The sequence below is a fragment of the Haliotis asinina genome, chromosome 2 (assembly GCF_037392515.1).
Source record: "Haliotis asinina isolate JCU_RB_2024 chromosome 2, JCU_Hal_asi_v2, whole genome shotgun sequence".
NCBI classification, from domain to species: domain Eukaryota; kingdom Metazoa; phylum Mollusca; class Gastropoda; order Lepetellida; family Haliotidae; genus Haliotis; species Haliotis asinina.
In genome coordinates this window covers 70,236,736-70,262,940 of record NC_090281.1, presented here as the reverse complement: position 1 = coordinate 70,262,940, position 26,205 = coordinate 70,236,736, and the positions used below count along the sequence as shown (strand labels likewise).

Genomic DNA, 26,205 nt, shown 5'->3' with positions numbered 1-26,205 from the left:
TATATTTAAATACCACGGACGAAGCTTAAATACTTCGAGATATAAGACAATACAAACGTTGAAACATAGTTCATGTAATATTTAGCATTATTATTGACCTTATTGTGACAGTTATAAGTGCATGGTAGCTTGATCTATTTTATATAAAACTAGAATATTCAAAAACGGAAAACATATAATTGATAAAAATCGTATGGTGTAATAGTACCTTACTGAACATTGATTATGCACATAATGATAAATATTGCTGTATTAGACAGATAATATTTGAATCTGTGGAAGTCGTTGCACACTCCACTTTTTCATAAATCGGAAATACGCTGGTCAGTATTATTTACGAATCCTAGTTTTGTATTCAACCGGCTTCCCTAGAAACGAAAACAGGATGAGAAGTATGTCACATTTTTTCACGTTAATTGCCTTTAAGAAACTGTTTTACCGTGATTGTTTTGTCCCACGGTCCATATGAATATCCTTTGGAACTGAGCGAAATCAGAATGTTAATGTTTTTTTCTGATCGATGACACTGAAAGCCCGCTACATGTATTCAGGGATGTCATAAAGATTCAGTGATTGACAACAACCCAGTGCTACGAATTATTAACTGCTTTTAAACACACAAGTGTAATAAGTATCGGTCGGGGTTAATGATGAATTTCTTTATTATGGTTACAAGGGTCAAACCGCCGATGTTGTTACAAGCATTATGCAACATCTGTTATTGGGTTATTTGTTTCAGTTTTTGGCCCAGTTTTCTAATAATTTCCAGAATGGATATCCTTGATATCTTTCTGCCTAGTGCCTTATATATTTGTCAATTATGTAACATATTGCTTAGTAGCTGCAGGAAATGTAGCAGATACAAACTTGATTTGTACATATAGAAATGTAATTCACCTCCTGTAGGCCTTTCAAAATATTCCTCAGACATGGTATCAGTTTTCTTAGTATTTCTCACTGGACTCGCCAGACTGACAGTCAGTGACAGTTTTGTAAATAATCAAATCTGGACGTCTATATTAACAATTAAAATTGTGTTAATAATCTTACTTTATGTCACTAAAAGTACACATGAACATTGATACCTGATCAGAGAAACTGCTTTCATAGGGTGCTCATCTTGTTTTTCAAATTTTGAAATATTATTTATTTTCAGTATTTTTGGCTATCTGTCAGAATATTCAATATGAATATATGATATAATGTGCTAGTGAAATATGATACTTTTTTTCTGGGACTTACGTCCTGACAGATATCTTTTTCAAAACTGTTTAGAGTTTACAAGATTTGCAGTTATTTCAAACCTTTGCTCATTTGTGTTGAAAAAAGTGAATGATAATGATTTTCTTAGTGCAACCAGAAAGTAAGCTTTTACATTTACAATCAGATCACTTAGGACGATAATACTAGCTTCAGCGTGACACCAGCTGGTGATCAAGATGCCAATCACAAAGCTGCCGGTGGTCCACAAGTTTGGCATCATATCTCACAGCCAGCGTGTAGAGCTGCAGGAGAGGCTTCTCAAACAGTCTTACTTACAGAGCATCAAGAGCAGGAAAGCCATTGCATCTACAAGGTGAGTGTTATGTTTACAAAAAGTGTTCATCATATTTCATGTGTATCTGAAGCTGAAATCCTGAATCCTGAAATCCAACGACTCCCAGTACTCCATACATGCACAGAATGAACACATCAGGTCAGTCTCAGGTATTAATAACTGGATCGTCTGGACCAGACTCGATTATTTACAAACCACTACCATACAACTGGAATATTGCTGAGTGCAGCGTAAAACTCACTCACTCACTCACTCACTCACTCACTCACTCACTCACTCACTCACTCACTCACTCACTCACTCACTCACTCACTCACTCACTCACTCACTCACTCACTCACTCACTCACTCACTCACTCTGTGACCTTGTTGGTTATGGGCCTCACAAACAGATGAGAAACCCACAAACAGACAACATTGTTATTAACACTACACATTTTCTTTCCGGTGATGCTCTGTTGTGAATATCCTTGGTCACTGCAAAATTGGTTTAATTTGAAAATAATTAATGCTCTGTGTTGAAAAAATCCTTTTCTGATTGTTGATAATTTTTTGGCTGCAATTTGAAAATATTTATGGTTTGCGTCACCTCTTTTTGAGCAGAGGTAAAGGACCTCTACCAATCAAGTTTCATCATTTGGTAATGACTGTGGAGAACATGTATTCCATTGGTCTACTCCATACACTCCACTTTGTGCATCAGTACTGCTTCATGAAAGTGACGAGACTTGTGTTAAAGTGTGTCAAGTAGAAAGCAACACATTCCCTTGTGTGAATCATTACACACTCATGTTCATGCTCAAGTTCACGGAACTTAAGAGGCGGCGGGTTATCGCATTATGATGAAGGAGACCCAGGTTTGTTTCCCCACATGGGTACAGTGTGTGAAGCCCATTTCTGGTGTCCCCCACTGTGATATTGTTCAAATATTGCTAAAAGCAGCATGAAACCATAGTCATAAACTTGCTCATGGAACTTGAGTATTTGGCTGCACTTATAATGAAACCACGGACTGTTCCCCTGATAGACAAGTAGTGGATGGGTGAATGTACTTGAGCAGAACAGAAAAATACATGTGCAAGAACAATATAGCTTGACAGGCTGTCTGCTGTTGTATTTTTGTGACTGTACCTCTATATCTTGATGAACGTCTGTGACTCTTCACAGGTTGTTTCATTTGTGATATCACATGACAAGTTAAGACTGTGTTTGATGAATGTGGTTTGTTTGAAGAAACCCACTGGAAATATCAGAGGACTTTGTTCAGCTCTACAATGCTACTAAGAACATCGATGACAAAGAGAGACTTGATGAAACAGCCAGGAAGATTTTGGAGAGGGCAAAGGTGAGACTCTTGTCCTCATCTGATACATTGTACAAACTTGAGCCAAACATTGGATCGAAGATTAAAAATCTCTACATTTCAACTTTTACTATCTTTTGCTGTTCATGTTATCCGTTTTCTCTGATCCTGGTAAGGACATTATTTTAAAACAAATTTCCAGCCTAAAGAACATCTCACCCAAACAATTTATGTAAGTTCACTTTACAGAAATGCTTCCCTTAACCCTGCCATGAACTCTTGGAACAGGTTCCAGGACCATATTTGCTGTATTTCCATTCTTAATTTCCTAGCACCAAGCAAACCAGAACATCATGCATTCACTATGCATTCCTTGGCATCTTTGATTTGTTAGCACCATGCACATGTGTGCATCTTAGTTTGCAAACAGCAATGCTTGTTTGTACTTTACAGCGCCGGGCAGGAGTAAAAGACCAAGGTGAAGGTCAACATGTTAATCTTCCAATGGCATGGACAGAAATGGCACAACTTGCACAGTGCAAGGGACGATTTCAAGAAGGTGAGCTCTGTCTCTGTGTGATGTTCCTATACACACTGTCACCATATGATATCTCTATTTTCACTGTCTCTACATGATGTCCGTATGCACACTGTCACCATATAATATCTCTATAAATATCTCTATATACACTGTCTCTACATGATGTCCCTATACACACTGTCTCTATATGATATCTCTATATACACTGTCTCTATATTATGTCCCTCTACACACTGTCTCTATATGATATCTCTATATACACTGTCTCTATATTATGTCCCTCTACACACTGTCTCTATATGATGTCTGTATATGCACTGTCTCTTTATTATGTCCCTATACACACTGTCTTTATATGATATCTCTATTAAATAATACACTGTCTCTATATTATGTCCGTATGCACACTGTCACCATATAATATCTCTATAAATATCTCTATATACACTGTCTCTACATGATGTCCCTATACACACTGTCTCTATATGATATCTCTGTATACACTGTCTCTGTATGATGTCTCTCTACACACTGTCACCATATGATATCTCTGTATACACTGTCTCTATATTATGTCCCAATACACACTGTCTCTATATGATGTCTCTATATACACTGTCTCTATATGATGTCCCTTTACACACTGTCACCATATGATATCTCTGTATACACTGTCTCTATATTATGTCCCTATAAACACTGTCTCTATATGATATCTCTATACACACTGTCTCTGTATGATGTCTCTATACACACTGTCTCTATATGATGTCTCTGTACTCTCTGTCCTTATATAAATTGTCTCTGTTTGATATCTTGGAATGATATATCTCCATGACATTTCTTCCTCTTGTACAGAGTGCCTGGATATCCTGATCACGTCTCTAGACGTGTCCCCCCTGGAGAAGTACCATATTCCCGCCCTCTTCTTCCTGGCAGAGACCATGTTGTACTGGCTCCGAACAGAAGCCGTACATCAACCTTTCCTCCGCACAGCAGAAATCAAACTTCTCAGGGTACTGCTCCAGTGTCAAGTTGTCCACTTGCTGTTGAAGGAGTGTGTTAGCCTGTCTCACAAATTGTTTAGTTTGCATCCAGTGTATTACAGTTTGTCTCAGTTTCTGCTGTTTGTTTACTTAACACTACAGTTGTCTCAAATTAAATCAACTTTTAGTATCTGTCAACAAAAACTATTTTGCCACTTTTGCTCTATATACAAAGCATGGGGTATGCAAAAAACTGAAATCGAAAATGAAATCTAAGATGTAAGTAATCTCTTATCATTGCTTAAATGTTGAATACTGTGAAAGTTGGAAATATACTATATGATGATATGATTTAAAAACAAAGTTGATATTTGAACACCCCCTACAGAAACATCTGACATCTACGATTAGACTATTTACAACTCACAGCCATAAGTGTCTTTTGCTGATACAGGTATATAATTTTGTCATTTGAATATAACTGAAAAAGAAAGGTGTTGCAGCCAAAGGGTCCTCAATGAGTTGAATGGTAAATATACAACACTCCTGGATGACATTCAGGTGATGGGTTTATTGTAATGTATTAAGCTGTGTAATATATATTGCCATGGTATTTTTCCATTGTACTGCAGTCGGTACCTTTTTCAAAAGTGTTTATATTTGTCTCATCTTCCTGTTTGTCCAGATGGGTCAGCTGGTGTTTACACGTCTCTTCTACCACCACATGGCCGGACAGCTTCAGGGTCACACTGACTTCAAGAACAGACTCTTCACATACCTGGATGGTCAGGCTTTGCTGTGCTCTCTATCAGTTTATGTTTTATTCTTCTCGGTAGACATTTTGTTCAACTAAAAAATGTTTGACTGTGAGTTTTGGGCCAGTTAAATTGGCAGTCTGTGCATAGTAACAATCAGAAACACATGTTTCACAATTTATGCTCATACCTACAATTATAGCATATACAATACTAAACCCTTATTTTCTGTTTTCAGTCAGCCTAAATTTAATATATACACCTTGTTTCTAGTGTTCCTTACTAACTTATTTTTTGAATTGGGAGTTATCTCCCTTGGTGGCATGTCTCAGTGACTGGACCTAATTTATGGATAGGAGAGGTGTTTTCACTTATTTTCTTCAGGGGAGGAAGGCGTTCATCAGTTTTGTACACATGTAGTGTGGAGGTTGGGGTGTCATTGATTTTGTTTGTGACATGCAGCGGGAGTCACTTACTTTGTCCATACATTTTAGGGAGGGTCATTCACATAACATGCTTCTCCATAAAAATCATCATCACCACATCCCAAACACCCCAACCTTATATTTTGAACGTTCTCTCACAGTTAAGCGTGAGGTTTTTTAATGTCACTGTTGAAGGACTGGTCCAAAGAAGTGTTTTTTAATCCCCCTGCAGGACTCCAAGACTGCCAGGAAGCCTACAGTCCATATCCCAATGCCCTGTTGTCAATCCGTTACATTATAGAGGTGGGAAAGATTGTCCTGGCTGATGCCATCATTGAGCCAGGGGAAGTGAAGGAGGGGGACCGAATGCCGCCCAGACACAACATGGATGAACTTAACTCAGTATGTGCTACCTTATGTGTTTGTAAATGTCTATGATCATTTTATGGACAAAAAGTGCTACAAATATATTGTGTATGTCACTAAAGGTGTTAAAACTGGTGACTGTGAGGCCATTAGAGCTATTAAGTATGTTGGCTCTTGGATGAGTTCATCTAGAAACCATCTGGCAGATGGCCTGACCATATAAAAATGCCACTGTACTCTTCCATTGTGATTTAGCTCTGACATTATTAACCACTGGACCCTGAAGATGCTGATAAGAATTGGTCTTCAGTAATCCATGCTTTTCATAAGAGGTCACAAAAGAGATTGGGGGGTCAGGCTCACAGACTTGGTGAACACATTGTCATCATATCCCAATTGCATACATTGATGCATATGCTGTTGATCACTGGATTTTCTGGTCCAGACTCGATAATTTACAGACTGTTGACATAATAATTATAGCCGGGATATTTCTGAGTGTGATGTTAAACAACAAACCAAATTGACCACTAGTTAAGTGAGTGAATGACTTTGTTTCATGTCACAAATCACTGACACCATAATCTTATCTATGGTATATATTTTAATCTAGATGTGAGTAGACACATCTACCAGCATCTTTCAGAAATCTTCAGGTATATTTCACAACTGGCTTGGTACCTTGGTAACTAGAATGAGCTTTACCTCTTCCTGGCTGATCACCAACACTCCTCCTCAAGGGATATTTCTGTTGTTCATTCTGTTGACCACTAGTTTCATTCTTGTCCAAACACCTTTACAGGCTGATATAGAAAATGTGATATTGCTTCTTTATTTTATATTATAAAATGTTTTGGAGTTAATTCTTATTCTTGCTATGTTTAAAAATATAGAGAAGTTGATAAAAATTCAACTTTGCCAAATACGAAACACTCTATTCTGAATGCAGGCAACACGAGAGCTGTATGAGAAGCGAAGTCGTGATGACAGCCACTCCATGCATAGTGCAGCCATCAGTAGCAGCGTGCACGACCTGAGCCCCACTCTATGGCACGCCCTGGATGTGTGGCGCTGCACCAACCACCTGGGTGGGGGGTTCAATGAGGCCCTGAAGGCCCTAGCTCACTGTGGGCTGGGGCTAGCTGATGAAAGCTGGTAGGGAGTGGTTCAGTGTCATATGTCATTGTGGCATTTAGAATATTGGTATTCACTGCTGATCACTGGATTCAGTTCAAGCAGTCAAATAAGCAGTGACCTGATTTTTGATAGTATGATTTATCATTCCTGAAGGATTTTAGTGACGTTTAAATGCACAGTGTGGACTAAAATCCTAAAAAAATTGTTATTACATTTCTTGATTGTTGAAGCATTGGTTATTAATTATATGCCTTTGCTACAAATGGATGTCTGCATCAGTAATTGTTTTGAATGCAGGGATTCTGGACTATCATGTTAATGACAAAGTATTTTTCCGTTTATGAGATATGCCTTCTAAAAATTTCACCATACGCACATTGTATATAGTGTGCAGGCAGAGTATGTTTGCAGCTGGTAAAAGTAATTTTTTTATGGCAAATGAAATCATTTCCCTCGCTATACATGCATAACAAAACTTTGTAAGCATTTTCCGATTATTTGATAAGATTTTGCTTGATACCACATTGATAACATTCCAGGGTTGATGGGATGATGGCCCTGAACATTCTAGCTGAGGCAGCCAAGTCCAACATGTCGGCCATGAAGGTGCTACATCGCTTGGCCCAGGGGCTGAGACCATCTGATGGAACCCAGACTCCACCCCTCAGCTCTCGATCAGTTGGCTCAGGTAGGGCATGACTGCTTGATGTCACCCTATTGTGTCCCTTAGTCATGTCAGGATCTGCTGATCATGGATTAGACTAATGCTTAGTCACTGAATATATATAATTTTGATAGTAACAAATAAATCCATTTAAATTGAAAAGGATCCCTTGAGAGGCCAGAGATCTTGACCATGAGGAAATCTAGACTTGCTTCGTTCAGGGCTATAGCATTTTCAGGGAAGGTTGGATAGTAGGGCAAATAATAGGGTTCAGTGACTGTGAGACAGACTAGTCATAGGTTTGAATCCAAGCTTTCTCTCATAGAAGTTTTGGCTTTTGAACCCCCATACCCAGTGATGTTAAGCTTCACCTGAGAGGACACCTTGGGCAACCTTGTATTACTCTGGGTGTTCTTCCCCCGCTGTGATGGCACTGAAATTCTGTTTAAAACTGTTAAGGCTGAAGGACTCATTTTCTCACTTTGACATGACAACATATATGGTGCTTTGTTTGAATTATTATATAAAATAAATACTTAAGGTACATTCCAAAGTTTAAATTATTAGGAGCAGTTCATAATTTATGGCTTTGGGGTAATGATGATTGTTATGGAGAAACATGTACAGTGTGAATTTGTAACACACCCATCCACCCCTGAAATGTATATACAAAGTGACTGACGAAAACCCCATCCCCCACCCCAACCCCTTGCATGTCACCCCTAGAACATGTGTACAAAACTGATGAGCCCCTACCTCCCCAGAACAAAATGGGCCACCCCCTTAAAATCATCATCAAACACACCCACATGAACCAGCGTTTATTGTTCTTTGTCCTAGAAATGTTAACAATCTCTAGTGAAGAGGAGACAAAGTCAACCAAGTCCAAAACAAGCACCAGCTCCAAACAGTCACTGAGTGACATCTATGAGCGTAGTGAAGAAGGTGAGATTGAGAAGAAACGCAGCCATTCTGACCAATCACCTCATGCCACTGACAAGTTACATGACATGCCATTGGATCCCCAATCAACAAGCAGTCCAACTACAGAACATCAACCCTCGAGGCCTGCCCTTAAGAACACGGCCGACATGCGGCTTCAGTCACGTGAAGTGTCCTTTGATGATGTGGTCATCCACCGCACTGACGAGGTCAGAGAGGAAAAGCTGCCCACAACCAGTTACTCAAGCGGGTCCAAACTGACTCGAGACACACTGCGCAGCAATCAGAGTTCTATGGCAGCTACTGCTGGGACAGGGTGGCGAGCTGAAGTAGGGTCCAACCTACCTAGTGCCAGGATGTCAGACGCCAGCTCTGTACCCACATTCACCAATCTTGCTGTAAGTATTGATGATTTGAATGTGTTCTAGGAGAAGCCACACCATGGGCACATAAATATTTCTGAGACAGGCTTTCGGTGTAGCTTTAACATGAAAATTCCTCAGTTTAAAAATAATATCTATTTCATCTTAGTATATAACACAAGTTCTTATTGGTCAATGTTATAAATTTTTGACCGTATATTCAGCATATATGATCGCAAAATGATTCACTGAAACCTTTGAATGTATCCCTACGCTATAGATGTAACATCGTTTTTCAGGGCATTATCATTTGCAGAAGTGTGATTTCATCACTTATCTCCCACCTTACAAATGAAATCGATGGAATTTGTGTTAAAAAAGACAAACAGTATCATAAATTTGATTATAAGTTTACTTCAAACAGCTCACAATGGGCTGTTGACCGAACACTGTTAGCTCATGGAACAAGAATTATGATGTCATTATAGAGTGTGACGTCAGCCATTGTGACGTCCTTTGACAACAAAACTGATAATAGCCTGTTGTTAAGGAATCAGTGGGCCATTACCATTTATAGCGGCCCGATTGTTTCTGATATCTAGAAGTCAGTTTCAGGATAATCCCATCCATTTTAGCTGTAACACTGAGATATTTATCATTGTCTGATGTAGTCAGTTTGTGCATAGTAAATGTGTTGAAACTTAAAAAGGGAATTACTTTTTCTGGCGATGGTGTAATTACAAGGAGTGATATGAATAAGCTTCAACCTAGAGGAACTTTAGACTGGTTTAAATATTGAATTTCTTTAACAAAAAAAAACAGCATGAAAAGAGTTGAATTACAATGGGGATAGCTGTACTTTGTTTGAGGAATTGGGGACGTAATTTAACTGACATTGACTCCTCTGCTTAACTCACTGCTTCTCTCTCTCTTCACCCACTCCCCTTCCCTGGCAAAATCAAATTTCCCTGAGGAGAATTTGTCACTGACCTTTGGACTTCATGATTTCTGTGCACCTTCTTTTCCAAAGTCCTGATTTTTCCTTATCCTAACTCATGCTTCCCATGTTTATCTCCTCCCTCTCCTTCATCAAGTGGAGCCCTTTATGAAAGTGCCCGAAGTAGACGAATCATACAAGCTCATCAATGAGACTCACAACAGATCCTACAAAGTGGAGGATAAGTGACTGAATCAGCTGGATACAACCACTGAGTGTACCTTCTTTGGACTTACCCATTTCAGGGCTATCGACAAGGCTGTCATCTCCAAGTTCAGCAACCCAGAAAATGAAGGAGATAGGATAATGCACTTATCATCCAGAAGAATGATCAACAATTCATTTCGGAGCATCTAGCCTTGATGACACTTTGACTTCTTTGACACAGACTTCTCAGCATTACTCCAACAAGTCCAAGTTTCCTGGGATTCAGAGAATGAGAGACAAGAAGGACAATGCTCGTGAGGGGAAGGGCTCTTTTTGTTGCTCAACTGGAGGAAACAGGCGCTCCCATGGAACAGGATACCGTGCCAGGAGCACTAGAGAAGGAAAGCGCAGAAGACCAGGTTCAGAATGACTGGAGCATTCAACCCCCAGCCGTTTCCATACAACCTTTACGAGTAGGTGGATGTCTACAGCGTTACTGAATGAATTGGTGACTTCTCAACAACGATTACATCATGAGCATCCTATGAGATGGCTGCAGGATCCCACTACAGGTGACACCACCACTCACAAGAGACCCAGCATTCTTCGTGTACACCAGGGATCAATGAGACAAACTAGCCAATACCATGTCATCTATTTCAGAGAAATGTGCAGTGGAAAAACTAAACCAGGATTCTATCCCCAATTTTTCTGGTACCAAAGGAAAACTCCAAGGAAAAGTTTTGACTTACATACAACATGAAAGAGTTCAACAAGGATTATCTACTGAAGCCAGAACTACCACAACTGTGGCATCTCATCCATGCAGCAGATTATCTAGCCAGCATCAATCTACAAGATGCCTACCTGCACGTTCCGATACATCCGGACTCCAGGAAATATCTGCGCTTCATATTCAAGAGTCAGCACTACCAGAGGATGGTCCTACCGTTTGGAATATTTTCAGCCCTGTGGCCATTTACTCAGGTCACCAAACTAATAGTCACTTGCCTACATAGGTGCAGACTTTAGAATGCCTTTTACTGGGACGATGGCATTCAAGCATATCACAGGACAAGTCAACTCAGACTACAGTTAGACTTCACCATCAGACTGCTAACTCAACTTAAATGGCTTGTGAATCTACTGAAATTGGAATTGGAGCCGCAGCAAGATCTTCAATTCCTTGGGATTTGATTCATCACTCCGTTGAACTGCATCATCATCCCAGAGGATCGGTGAGTCAAAATTCAAGCCCTGATTGATGAAGCTCTACTCTCTCCATTACCATGATAGTGGCAATGTCTACTCAGTCGGCTCGCATCAGCACAGGATTTGATCAGACAAGGATGTCAACAACTATGCCCATTACAGGAATATGGACAAGAAACGAACGCATTCAGCATATCAGAGATCAAAGCTGTAATCAATGTAGTATGTCATTGGTCGACAGCACTGAGGAACACACTACTGATGGTTCATACAGATAACTCCACAGTAGTGTTCTACATGAACAAGCAAGGATCAAAACATTCACACACACTGCTACAGCTGACCTTTCAACTCTTCGACATCGTCGATGACTTGAACCTCCACATAAAGGTTTGTCACATCTCAGGTACACTCAAAGTCATGGCCGATGTGCTGTCATGCCCTTTACAACCATCTCCAATGGAACTGATGCTTCATCGCGAGGCATTTCAACTCATCAGTTAGACATTTGGATCGCCGCAAATAGACCTATTTTCCACAAGGTTCAACAAGCAGGTACCAACATTTGTATCTCCAGTTTGGGATCCATTCGCAAGGGCAAAGATGCTCTCAGCATCTCACGGGAAGGACTGAACACTTATGCTAGACACTACCATAATGCTAGCTGATCTGTATATATCACATTCCAGTCAATCAATGCTGCAAGAGAAGACATGTTCGACTGGATGTAATTCCCCATCGCACAGATGAATATTAGAAGAACATGACCAAACTATTGCTGTTATAGTTCCTGGAAGTCTGGAGGTACTGGACATACTTATATGGCAGCCAACAGAATCCAGAGTGGCCTGACCCACCACCATTTCCATCGGATTCTGTAAGCATAATAGGCATGAGACAGGATAAGGAAAAATATCAGCCAGCCACCTCTCTCAGGGATGCTGAATTCACAGTAATTCTCCTGTCAGGCTTCTGAGATTTCGAAGAGAGTGACAGGCATGACTGGTCATATGACTGTAATGATGATCAGGGAAAGGGAGGCTTTCGGAGGGTGAGTGTATTTCATGTCCACTTGAAATAGAAAGGAACTTCAAGGGATTTCAGGTCTTCCTCTATCATTGCATAGAGGGAGGAGATAAGTATAATTAGCATGAGTCAGGATAAATATAAAATGTCAATTTTATTCAGAATATTACATGATCCGCCCCTGATACACAAAATGATAACTCCTTTACTTTGACACTTCGTGATCTTGTCCTTCCAGATGCCGGAGATGGCAGGCATCCATGGCTGGCACTGGGAGGTTGCCACGACCTACACCGACGTGTTGGCTGATATCTGTATTCATGGTGCCAGCGCCAACATTCAACGCATGGCAATGGCCGGCATCAACAAGGACCTCTTGGAGCCCATGAGAAGAGGGTACACCACAGTGCCATTGCCTAGTGCAGGCCTGATAGACCTGGTTTACTTCAAGCCACTGCATGAGGTCAGGGATGGAGGTGTGTAAAGTCTTCTGAACATACACACTTTAATGGATACACACTGAACCAGATATCACAATTTGCCATTGTTGTTATCAAGAATAAGATACAGTGTGCCAAGGAACGCTAAGAGAACATTGTAAGATGGTTATTGTTTTTTTGTGTTAAAAACTTGCCTTTTCCCAGTCTTGCTTGTAATGTGTGTGGACAAACAAGCCAAGAGTTCTCATTTTGAACTGGGGCGGTGGGGTAGCCTAGTGGTTAAAGCGTTCGCTCGTCACGCCGAAGACTCGGGTTCGATTCCCCACATGGGTACAATGTGTGAGGCCCATTTTCTGGTGTCCCCGCCGTGATATAGCTGGAATATTGCTAAAAGCAGCGTAAAACCAAACTCACTCACTCACTCACTCACTCATTTTGAACTGATGAACACTTGACAATGTATCATCATATTATTTGGTTTTCACAACTTACTTTGATTTGGTTTTGCATGTAGAATAAACAAGGAGTTTTTTAAGGCATTAGTATACATCCTGCAATGTTGCTGGTTAGAAATGGCCCTTTACTAAAATGTAAGTAAAACAAACACTATGATTGATGTGTGAGACTCCAGTCATGGTTAATAACACCATGGTTAACTGGGGACCGCAAGAAGTATTTAATAAAAATGTATGTGCACACACAGTTCATCTGAAGTGATATGGAACAGCATCATCACATCATATGTTTACAGCTATTTTATTATATCTTTTAGGAAGTCTTCATTTCTGATACTCATTGTTGAATACTTCTGTCAGGCCCAAATGACTGGAGCTGGAGGATTCGGTACGGTGCCATACAGTCTTTGGTCAAGATTTGCAGATCTCTAGCCAAGGACCAGAACCGAGAAGGGATCCGGAATGCTGCATGGAACACTCTCATCAAGGCACACTCTCATGAGAAGGACGATCGAGTCTTGGAGGCTCTGAAAGTGGGACAGGTGATCAGAGTATATTATTGACGTCTTCAAAGGTCGCATTCTCTTCCAGACTATGATTATTACCATGATAAGGAGGATTGTATAAACTATGAATTTGGAGTATGTCTCTCGGAATCTGTGACTAAGAACATAAGATAATAGTTTTGTCTGGAAATGAGAATTCAGATATATTTATGAACATAGATGTGAAGGTGCCATCTTTATGGGATCCCTCCACTTCTTGATTTGTTTTAACACTCTTCTGATAAAAGTCTATTTGAGATCTGTCCAACTGGACAGGCCTTTGTTTGAAAGCTGATCCTTACCTGAACATGTCTGTGATGTGGGGTAGTAGGGTAGCCAGTGTTGAAAGCATTCGCACGTCACGGTGAAGCCCCATGTTCAAGTCTTCACATGGATGCTATGTGGTGTCCCCCACCATGATATTGCTATATTATTGCTAAAAGTGGCATAAAATTAAACTTACTCTCTGTGATACAAGTAATGCTCACTGTGTCCACTCCATATTGCAGCTGACGTCCTTTCAAATTTGTTAAGGTCCCGGGGTAGAATACAGTCGAACCCCATTTACTCAGACCCCACATATCCGGAAACCCCGCCTTCTGGACGATTTTTATGTGAAATGAAACTTACGTTCATTAATTTTACTCACTTGATCGGACCCGGATGGCAAATTTTCAAACCATTCCCATAGATTTCCACTGAAAAATGATCCAGTTATCTGGACGGAGAGATGTGTGCAATGTGCATGTGTATGTGTCATGTCAATACCGTTTACTGCACAACTATGTGATTTCATTCATGTCAGAAGGCATTTGGTGTGAATTGATTAATTAGCCATCAAAACACTAGTGAGGCATGTCACTCATTAGGATTTGGGACGTGTGAGAACATCTCATCAGCAACGATAGCACATCTTACCACATGTTTTTATCCCAACTCACTCTCTTGTAAAGATAAAGGTGTTTGTTCCAGGTCCACACAGACATTGAGAGCATCCTAAACAAGCAGCTTCAAGTCCAGTCCTCCTCTATTGGAAGCCGCATTGCTCATGGGCTGTCTGTTGTATACCTCCCTCCCCTCCCCCCACCTGGCGAGCAAAGGCCACTGAAAAAGTCACCCCCCAGGAAAAAGGTTCCCCTCAGACATGAGCTTGGGCCAAAGACATCATGCCAACCTTTGAGGACCTCTCTGAAGTAAGGAATCTCCTTGTTTGTGCAAGGGTTAATAATTAAAGGTCTTCATCAAGCACAATAAATTTGACTTCCAGATTTAAGGTGTCATGTGACGTAAATGCATCATGATCTCAGAAGTCCTACTCTTGCTCATGTAACCTGTTGGAATAACACAACCATTGATGTCTAATTGTCTCAAATTCATATATTTTTTCATGTGTAAGTAACATTGTGTTGCATATTCTAGTGTAAAATATTACCTACATTTCTCTAGTTCTGAACATATGTTCTCGCACAGTCGCCATTTGGTATATGAAAGGTTAGATCAAAATTTGTTCACTGATGTATGAACATCATAAATTTCAATGACAAAACATCATCCTCTATTACTATATTCTCTGATATTTTATGAATATATCATGATATTTTTTGTCTATACGCTAGTCACGTTATGGCTGAAATATTGCAGATGTGGCTAAAGTTCAGAGGTCACTTTTCTATAACATACATCCTTGTGTACTTTGTACATTGAAAAACATTTCAATCATAAATCACCTGCATAAAAGTTGTATTTCTATATTTAATGTTTCCCCACCAGAATGTATTTTTTTCCCTGAGTTCACCTGGCTGATGCTCCTTGAGTATCTCTCTGTAAAATAAACTTCAAGATAATTTCTTATGTTGTTTACATGTAATGTAGACAAATGTACCACCATAATGAACTATGTTTATTTAACAGGGAGGAGATAATGTTGGCTACTGCCTTGTACGAGCCTACTGTCAGCTTCAATACTCGCACCACCTTTGACCTGCGGAGGATTGTGGAGGATCAGGTGAGCCTTCATCTAGGAATCTGAGTGGCTTCCCACCATGAAATCTGAGTGGATTCCCATCATGAAATCTGAGAAGGATTCGAGGATGCTTTGTGTTGTTGTGTTGTGTTGATGGCACAGGATGATGCCCATATCAACCTGTTGTTTTCAGGCGTAGTCTTGATTAATACAGCAGTAACTTTGATGGCTGTGCTGATGAACAAACACATATGAATTTACTCATGAACACTTGATGTTAATGTTTTGGTTTCTTTTGATCTGTTGATTTAATATCCCCATTTCTTGTACTGTTACATACTTATGTGGATTAGCTACATAATAACAGTAACCTTTCATTATGATATTGCTGCTTGTTTTAGTCATGAAAGAAATGGGAATGTTAATTGGTTGGTTATTTTTAGCTTCTTCATCCACACCCAGACATTAATCAACTAACAGGAGAACTGGGTTAAGGGTATTTACTGTAGCAGATACTGAATGGATATATAATGGACAGAATGCCTATATAGCATTAAAACATATATAATGGACAAATGCCTTTACAATATGGACATATATAATGGATAAATGCCTTTATATCATGGCCATATATCATGGACAAATGCCTTTATATCATGGACAGATGTTATGGACAAAATGCTTATATAACATGGACATATAAAGTCTTACTGACTGACTGACTGACTCACTCTTTCACAGTGGCGGAAGGAGCTCCAGACTCAGCAAGAGGAGGAGGAGGTGGAACGTCAGAGACACCTCACAGAGCAGCAGGAATTGGCTGAGCAGCATCAGCGACAGAAAGCAGACAAGAAGTTCCAGAAGCTTCACAAACAGGACGAGGTGTCGCCAAGTTCCTCTGACACTTCCCTTGCTTCAGAGACCTAGTGGAGGGGTGGTATATAGGGATGGGCTGACCCTGGGGGCAGGTCATGTGTAATTGTCAACATGGGTTCAAAGAACATCTTACCAAAGTATTCTCTTGTCCTGAACAATGTCAGTTCTGGATCAGTGGAAAAGAGTAGTTACAGCTTTCTTTGTTACATTCTGCTCTTATATATTAAATATATATTGTGTGCATGACATGTTATACAGTAGACTGTACTGAAGGAAAATGCATTGTTTGTTAATTGTTTGCATTTGGGAAGATCTGTTTTCTGGTTTGACTCAGTAATGTACATGATATGAAATGTTGAATAAATGCATGCATTAATTCATGTATATTTGCGTGAACATGAAGACAAATGATTAAAGGTTGTTATAATAATGAAATAGTATGTTTTATTAACTATCATACATTTTTACAGTGAAAAAAGTATGTAATTGAAATATCAGCAGTGAATCAGCACAGTAGACAATGGACGAGTCAGACAGTGCAGTGTTCAGAATGGCCTGGCTCCCTTTCTTCCATATTGATCCTTGCTCTGAACTGTTATTTATAATATTCAGTTTATGATGTCATAATTCTGATGTCATAAAACTTTGAGAAGCAGGTACCTGGCAATTTGTTCTCTGTTTTGCAGTGTCATTTTCATAACATGTAGATGTGTTTCTAGATTCTTGTTAAACTTTTTCATCTGAAGTGGACAAGACTTTTTACATTTTGGTGATATTTGACTGATTTACTCTTCTGACACTCTAGTCAAGTGATTATGAATAACAAACATGTGTATATGTATATATTATATCTAGCAATTTGTAGAATTATTCTTGTCTGTTATAATAGCACAAACCACCATTGCTGTACTTGAGATCGTGTGATTTCAAATAGGATTCAATCTTCCCAATACTGATGTCCATTGCCAAAATATTTACAAAGACACTGTTATGATTTTTATGAAACACTTATTGATTTTTACTTTAAGTGATGTTCTCTGTGATACAGTATCTCTTATATTGGAATAAAGCGAATCTTGTAAGATTGTAATAAACACATAATACTGAAATACAAATGCAGTTTGTTTTTCATGTAAAGTAAGACTGGACAAATCTGAGTTTATGGACATCTGGGTACATCTCTGAATTGTTACGAAGAGATACAATTGGTTGGTTGCTTGTTTAATGACACACTCAACAATATTCCAACTATATTACAGCGGTCTGTAAATAATTAAATTAGCAACGAACAATCCAGTGATGAACAGCATGACGATATAAGCAATTGGGATACAATGCATGTTTCGACCAAGTCAGTTAGCCTGATCACAAGATTTTCAGCTTTTAACCTGATCTTCATGGGTCTCAAATAGATGCAAAGCTAGCACATCTGGCAAACAAGGACAAGCTGGACCAGTGCAGAGAACGTGTATCACAGCATTGAGACCCCCCATGCCTGTTGCACTACACTCAATCGTGCACACAACCTACGGCCCATTCAGTCACAATGGCAAGCACCACTGGGGGGCATTCATACATGCACTCATACATGCTTATACGGGACAATTTTCGGTGCTCAACTTATCCTTGTTTGCCAGTAACAAATGTTGACTATGATGTCACATTCATAATGACATCACACTGTACTTCAAGTAGGTTACACACAGTAATTCAGAAGAAGAACAAGTGCCCAATAAGAAGGCTGAGTGCAAGTCCACAAAATAATTCACCAGCCAAAAATTGAATGTAGAAACTAAGCAATAGATTACAAAAGTAAAATGTCATCATTTATGAGACCAAAATCATGCATGATTTAAAAGTGTTTTATAACTTAACAGGTCGGAGAGAGTGATGTATTTACAAAATGAAGCGATGAAAATACACTGCAGGGTAGTCAGGTTCAGAATGATGTGGACTCGGTCGCTTGTTGCTCATGTCTTCAGTCTCTGGTTTTGTTGGCCGAAACACAATTACTACTGGCTGCGCTGATATCACATTAAATGAAGTTATGACAATCAGATGAATGATATAATGAACTGTTTTTGGTCCTGAGCACCCCCTGTATATTTTACTTAACGAACTAGCACCGTCATAACATGAAGGAAAGAAAATTAATGTTCCACTTGAGTTTGTTATAACCTTTAGTTTACAGTAGCTGTTGGTTTAACACTATTCACGAACATTTTATTGTAAAGTGCGAATATGAGGGTATCCTATCCCTATTGAGTAGATCGATGCTCGTGCTGTTGATCACTGGACTGTCAGGTGAAGACTGTTATTTTCAAACCACCGTTATATATCATGAATATTTCTGTGTTCGTCGTTAAGTAAAAAGAAATTAAAAGAAACGACAAAAAGCAAGATGAAGGTATAATTATGCTCTTGTATCGATTCCTTCGACTGCTCTGATCTGAGATTATTTTTTTGGATAACGTTTCGATATAAGTTTCTGTGTAATGGTATGGTGTGGTATAATAATGGCTAAAACGTTAAGCTGAAATCCCGGCTTTGATTATCCACACGAGTACAATGTGTGAAGGCCATTTCTGGTGCCCACCGCTGTGATATTGCTGGAGTATTGCTAAAAGCAGCGTAAAATTAAACTCACTCTCCCTCACTTACTCACCTGTATAAGAGAATATGAGAGAAGTGATAGGTCCGGTGTGCCTGCAGTATAAATAGACTTTGTGGTCTTGAAGAGGCCATGAGAATTTTATGTGTGTCTGATGTCTCACATACAATATCCGGAAACAGCTTGGCATTTGTGTTTAGTCTCTTGTATTCACGAGCTTCAATTCAATGACACTTTAATGTAAAGTAGCTAGCAGATAATGCGGAAATGTCGATCAAAAGTCAATATAACCGCTTCTTGTTGGAAATACGCCTGCGTCATGGATGAAGACTTCCCCAGGGTGTAACTACCCCGTTTTGGGAGGCACTGTGATAGCTACACATTAACAATTGGAGTTTTTAACTTCAGCTGATCAAGAGCTTGAAGATTCGACAAGAAAGGTAAGATATTTAAATCAACGCCTGAAACATTTGATCTAATATAATTGGCATTTTCTAAACATCAACTAGGTTTTGTCAAGATGGCGTCTCGTTCAAAGAGTTCAGTGTGAATATGATTGATATACATGTAGATGTGTAATCTATTATTTTCAGTGTGTTTTGCTCCTATTATTTGGTCATTAGCTCATTATGGAAGAACAATGATGTGCAATTGAGATATAGGACAAGTTAACTCGAATTAGATGGAATCGTAAACTGGGTCTCCAAAATAAAGAATGACAATAGGAATGTCAAGTCTTTATGAATGATCAATTTCTTTATTGTACAATAGTGACGTTTCGGTATAGATACTTACACCGTTTTCAGGCAGGAAGTGGTGAAGGAATACAGTCGGATATTAAAGGGTACATAAGAGCTTACAACGAGAATGGATGATAGAACAAGATATCAATTACTGTAAACAAGCATAAATATGCACCTCGTGTCACTATTGTGCAATAAAGAAGTTGAACATCCATTGAGATTTGTCATTCCTATTGCTCATAGCATCTGTTCCGAAACACTTCACCGAAATAAGATTTACATGAATGGGTCTGACCACACACACAGACAAATGATCTTGCAAGGAAATAACTTTAATGTCACTCAGTACTTTCCAAGAAATTGCATCTTTACATTTATATTCATTGAACTGATTATATTATTTTTTTGTAGAAAATGGCTAAATCCGTGTCAAATTATGAGCCTTTGGAAGGTAAGTACACGAAACTAATATGTGCTACTCAACAGCTGAAGGGAGCACTTGCATATTGCACACTGTTACCACACAAAAATCAGTTTTCTGGTTATATCCTGGTGTCAAATTAACGTGGAAAGAACGTAGACGTGCTGAAATTTCTCATTAAGACTATACAGTCCGGATTACTGAATCACCCTGTAATCATTTTCAGCCACTAACACAATGCTTGTCCCTATCTAAAGATGAGTAGTGTATGTACATGCAGCATCTGTCGTGGATATTTTCACGTGTGCATACTGTTGTGACAGTGTGACTGGCAGCTATATGAAACAGCTAGAGTGTCTACCTCGCGTAGTCATTGCTATTTGCTATTTCATTGTCCAGGAGACTCATAGGAATACATGAACGACATAGATATTTGGGGACCAGATGACTCGATCGTGAATGGATGTCTGAAGCCTTTCCATGTACGATGAATTATTTCACTGGGTTAATTAAGAAATGTTAAGTGAGTAAACCAAGTTTGTGAGTTTGTAAATCTGGATAATAGTGCAAGGGAACAACAAAAGCTGCACAGAATATGCTCTAGACGACATGAAACTTTGTGTTCGATAGATCCGGTAAATATCTGTAAAATATATGTGAAATTGATCTGGGATTTCATGTGCAGTGTTTCTCACATTTTCTCCTTGTTACAGAGGGCGAGGTGACCAAGACTGAGGCAAAGGATGGTGAGATACATCAGATCTCGGTCACTGTATTATTTCTAAATAATCTCCTACTTGTTGAGCATTTCTGATCCTGATTTCCACTCGCTTAGCGCGATATGAGCAGAATATGTTCAGACCCATGTTTAATATATACTTGTTTTGACTAAACATCTCCCAAGCGGGTGATTGCCATCTTCTTAACATAGTACTTGAAACATGTCTACATCACCAGAGGCATATTCATAACGTCCGTCCAAATGGCCGTTCTACATACTATAATAGTAACGTCGTCAATACTTAACTCATGACGAAGAGAATGCTAACCATTCTACTGCTAAGCGTCAATCATTGTGTAGGGAGCGTCCTAGCTTAAGCATCCAGATTATCGTTTCCTATTTGTCAAGATCACACCCATCACCCATCGCGTATCATCATATCACAACATCGTCAATCATAACATCATTACTCATCACTCATCATACCTTTCGCTCATCAGTTCATTATTCATCACATCACCACATCAATACACCATCACTCACCAAGTTATTACTCATCACATCACCACATCATCACTCATATCATCACGCCATCGTCACATCATCATCGATCACTTCGTCACATCATTACTCATCAAGTCATCAATCATCACATCACCACATTGTCATTCATCACATCACCACATCATCCCGCATCACTCATCACATCACTGTTTTTTTTCATATTAAACACTGTTCGTTCAAATGTGATATGATTCCGCTATATCCCTTACACAAAGTGTTTCTTTCCAGTGTTTCTCAACGTGATCAGTACCCTTGGGATCTTGCTGTTTGCGGGGATGATAGTTGTCGGTAGGTCACAACCTGTCCCACAGTGTATTTACAAATGGTAGTTTTTCAGAGGAGAGACATTATATATTTCAGTTTGTTTGAGTTCATGGGAGTATGAACATTCACAAGTTGGTTGTTCAAGATCGAAGTCTCGAACGCACGAACCTCAAAGTGTATTTCACGTGCCCTTGTCTGTTGTGTTTGGGCGTTTGATTCAAACACGGTGCTTGTGTATTACACCATTCTTGTTTTTTGGTAGAATAAGCCTTCAGCAACCCATGCTTGCCACAAAAGGCGACTATGCTTGTCGTAAGAGGCAACTAACAGGATCAGGTGGTCAGGCTCGCTGACTTGATTGACACGTGTCATCGGTTCCCAATTGCACAGATCGATGCTCATGTTGTTGATCACTGGATTGTCTGGTCCAGACTCGATTATTTACAGACCGCCGCCATATAGCTGGAATATTGCTGAGTGCTAACTAAACTCACTCACTCTTGTTTTTCGCTATTTTGGACAAAGTTTCATGTGACTCCAACTCAACGAATATTGAATCGGTTGCTTCACTGCCTGTTAGCTTAGGGGGTGTTCACATAAATTTACACGTTCGTACCAGCTGTAGTATTCTTTTATGGTAAAATATTACTAACACTAGTACAAGCAAATTCGTCATATACATGATGTTTAAAGATATCCTTTACTTTGAAAGACATATAAAGTGATGTATGCTTCAGTGTAACTCTCCTGCCTTTGCAAACAATAGATGTGGTATTACACCTTCAAGAATTGAAACAATAGATGTGGTATTACACCTTCAAGAATTGAAACAATAGATGTGGTATTACACCTTCAAGAATTGAAACAGGCCCAAATGCAAACTTTAAATGACGAAGATCTGTTGTACCTGTAATGATTTTGCTGAAGATAATGTTTTCCCTATGTTCATTATAGGATAGTGTTTGATTTACCTTATTTACGGTTACAAGGGCTCAATGCCTAGTACAACAGCAGGAAGTATGTGACATGTTGCATGGGCAAATATTTTCTATCTGCACAAAATATTTAGATAGAACAAGTATATATGGAGGGCAACTTCTCTAATTCTAGATCACGATGTTTCGATACAAGTTCTTGTATCGTTTTCAAGACTGCCATATAACCAAAAATGATAAATTAATTTACTCATAACTTCATACTAGTGGAGCTGTATTGTCTATGTGCAACCTCAATTCCATGAGAGTGTTTTGTTTGATGTACAGCTGCGAGAAGACTTATATACCTATTTGCCTGTCTCTCTTTTCCCCAGCTGTGATATTCTTTAACGAGTGCCCGACCCAACCCTACCTCTCCATATACATGATCGTCCAGGGATCGGTGTCCATCACTATGCCCATCCTTTTCCTCATCAAGTACAGGATGGGCGTTGGCATCAAACGGATCAACTTTCTCACCTACGTCGTTACTGTCGCCATCCTCTCCTTCGGCTGGTTCTGTGCTGGTATGTCGAATATTTTTAAGTTATGCATACATGTAATTCGAAGCACGTTCCTGAACGAATCTCGTAAAATCTCGAATTTCCCCTATTTTGTTACAGCATAAAAGAAGTAATGCTAATTTGAGATCATTAAAGAACTTGGAATCTCGATTGGTAGAACAGTAGTCAGGAATCGATGTCTTCATGCATGTGTGTATGTGTGTGCGTGTTAATGTTTGCCTGTGTTCTCAGATATTTCATGTTCAAGTTACATATGAATTTATGGCGACCTGTTCCTCGCTATGCTGATTTTATAATTTAAAGCAGCTTTCACGAATATCGAGTTTTAATCACAGACCCTTAATTAAGAAACCGACAGCAATACATGAAAGCATCGGATGCTGTCACTAATAATGTCACTAGCCTTATATGTCAATTCACGGCAGGGACACCGTCCCCGTACAGTTGCGTCCCCTTGGCACACCAGAAACCGATGATTTGGGGGGTCGAAATCCGGTTCGACTGGATTATGTTTCTGTTTGTCAGCACCAAAGCCCTGCTTGTGGGTTTCACCTAAGAGAAAAACATCTAAGACGTGAATCACTAGAGATTTCCTCCCACAACAGTGTCAAACCCAACTCACGCACTCATCCATTGTGGTCAAGCGATCATCCACTAACATCCTTATTAAACTAATCCCCACTCTTCATATTCAAATGATGCAGAAATCGAACAGGTAATTTGTTTCTTCTTTGACCTTGCAGGCACCTACTGGTTGATGACGGCAGGATGTCCCCAGGCCTTCCTGTACCGGGCAGCCATAGGGTTCCTGGTGCCAGTGTGGATTATCGCCATTATCTGCATCAGTGTCTTTATATGGGCATGTTGTAGAAAAGAAGAACAACCACTTTAAAGTCATCACTTTAAACCTTCAGTTGTTGCAGTTATGTGTCTAATAGCCTTTGTATACGAGACGATGGCACATTATTGTATGTATATGTATATTCGTGTGATGGACACCCGAAAACGCCCGGCTTTAGTTGGCTGATATTAGGTTAATACCTGCATGTGTTCCAAACATGCATTTATTACCTAGACAAATGTGTTTGCTTCAAAAATCAATATAATTTCATATCCATACGGTGTTCCTTTATAGTTCTATAAAGTGACAAATGTTGCATAACAAGTCTGCACATGTTTATGTAGCACACAGAGATTATCTCAGTGTTAACATGGCGTACAGTTATTGCTCACCTGCAATTCCTAACGTTCTTAAACAGCGTTAGGTCGTGTCGCTCAAAGAGTCCACTGAACACATGGCACGTGCTGATCACAGACGATAATGGTAACTATGTATATTTTGGCATTCCCTTCTTGATTCAAGCTAAATTACAGTGTTAATATTAAATAAATTCTATATTTTTACACTTGGAACTAGGTGTATTGAAGTATTAATCTTAAATAGTTTGCGTGTTTTTACAACCGGAACTAGCTCTGTAAAAGTGTTGATATTAATAAATTACATAATTTTACAACCGGAACCAGATTTTAAAAGTGTTAATGTTAATAAATTACATATTTTACAATCGAAACTATTGAATTGACTCACTCAGTTATTCAGCATTATTCTCTTTTGAGGGGGCGATGGGGTAACCGTGTGTTAAAGCATTCGCTCGCCATGCCGACGACCCGGGTTCAGTTCCGCACATGGGTATAATGTGTGAAACCCATTTCTGGTGTACCCAGCCGTGATATTGCTGGAATATTGCTGAAAGCGGTGTGAAACTAAACTCACTCACTCACTCACCCACTCTTTTGAGCCTTTATCTTTGTAAATATATTTGACATGCAGATATTGAAAACAGCGACAAGGGTGTACTGAGGTCTCATGACAAGCAATGTCTGACGAAATACTGAATAGGACGTTACATAACACCTGACTTTGATGTTCCTTATCTGTTTTCGTGTAGTATATAATTGATTCAGAATAAGTTTTATAGTTGTACATATGTGGATGTCTTAAGATTTGATCATTATTTTGTTCAATGACTGTTATTCAGTCTGGCCTCTACTACTTACCTGTCATATTCGCATATGTTAGTTATTGAATGTTATATAAACTATTAAGTGACGGTCATAGTTTACAACAGTAACCCAGAGAAGAAGCAGTATGTATCAGATCTAGACATCTCTTTCGTGAATGTAGCAGTGTCGCAATAAATGCAATGGTGCTTATGGTTAACAGCTTTGTGTTTATTTACAGGGGGAAGAATTTGTTATGTTATTCACTGATTACGAGGTATATGAAACCCTTACGTCACTTGTGTTAGGCTGGGGATCAACTCAGTGCTATACTGCACGTGTATGAGACTGGTTACACAACTGGTATTACTGGGTTCCAGAAAAATATTATATATTTACTTACGTGGTGTCATTCAAATTGAGTAATCTATAGTTTCTTTGGATATTCCTTTGGGAGAAAAAAATGCAAAAAAATGTCACTTTCGTCATTACCGTGACAAGGAGCCTTTGGAATGCGGAATTACAATTGTTTTTTGCGTGGAAACCGAAAATTCAAAAGCGAAAACAGGTTAAGAAATGTAACAATTATTTTTATGTTTACGATCATTTTCCTTTGTCTGAAATGGTTCTTATTGAGTGACTGCTGAACCGTGTACTGTTCCTCTTTGACAGGCAGACGTTA

General features: G+C 39.3%; 2 protein-coding genes across 3 annotated transcripts; both read left to right on the top strand.

The window, feature by feature from the left end:
• Positions 1–351: 351 nt before the first annotated feature.
• On the top strand, positions 352–17,809 carry LOC137272836 (transmembrane protein 232-like). The gene is made up of 15 exons (XM_067805242.1): positions 352–392; positions 1,388–1,576; positions 2,792–2,903; positions 3,315–3,420; positions 4,261–4,418; positions 5,074–5,173; positions 5,801–5,970; positions 6,884–7,089; positions 7,611–7,759; positions 8,576–9,075; positions 12,660–12,897; positions 13,677–13,858; positions 14,834–15,054; positions 15,773–15,866; positions 16,566–17,809. Exons 2-15 carry the CDS (start codon positions 1,440–1,442, stop codon positions 16,749–16,751), a joined length of 2,559 nt encoding a protein of 852 aa, XP_067661343.1. The 5' UTR covers positions 352–392; positions 1,388–1,439; the 3' UTR covers positions 16,752–17,809.
• A 2,974-nt stretch (positions 17,810–20,783) lies between these two features.
• LOC137272834 (uncharacterized) lies at positions 20,784–25,740 on the top strand. 2 transcript variants are annotated; one of them, XM_067805239.1, is made up of 5 exons: positions 20,784–20,998; positions 21,189–21,221; positions 21,989–22,048; positions 23,334–23,525; positions 24,266–25,740. In XM_067805239.1, the coding sequence occupies exons 1-5, from the start codon at positions 20,992–20,994 to the stop codon at positions 24,412–24,414; spliced, it is 441 nt and encodes a 146-aa protein (XP_067661340.1). In that variant the 5' UTR covers positions 20,784–20,991; the 3' UTR covers positions 24,415–25,740. The 2 variants fall into 2 exon arrangements, with proteins under 2 accessions (XP_067661340.1, XP_067661341.1); XM_067805240.1 differs by having other exon boundaries at positions 20,800–20,957; positions 24,266–25,739.
• The last annotated feature ends 465 nt before the right edge of the window (positions 25,741–26,205 follow it).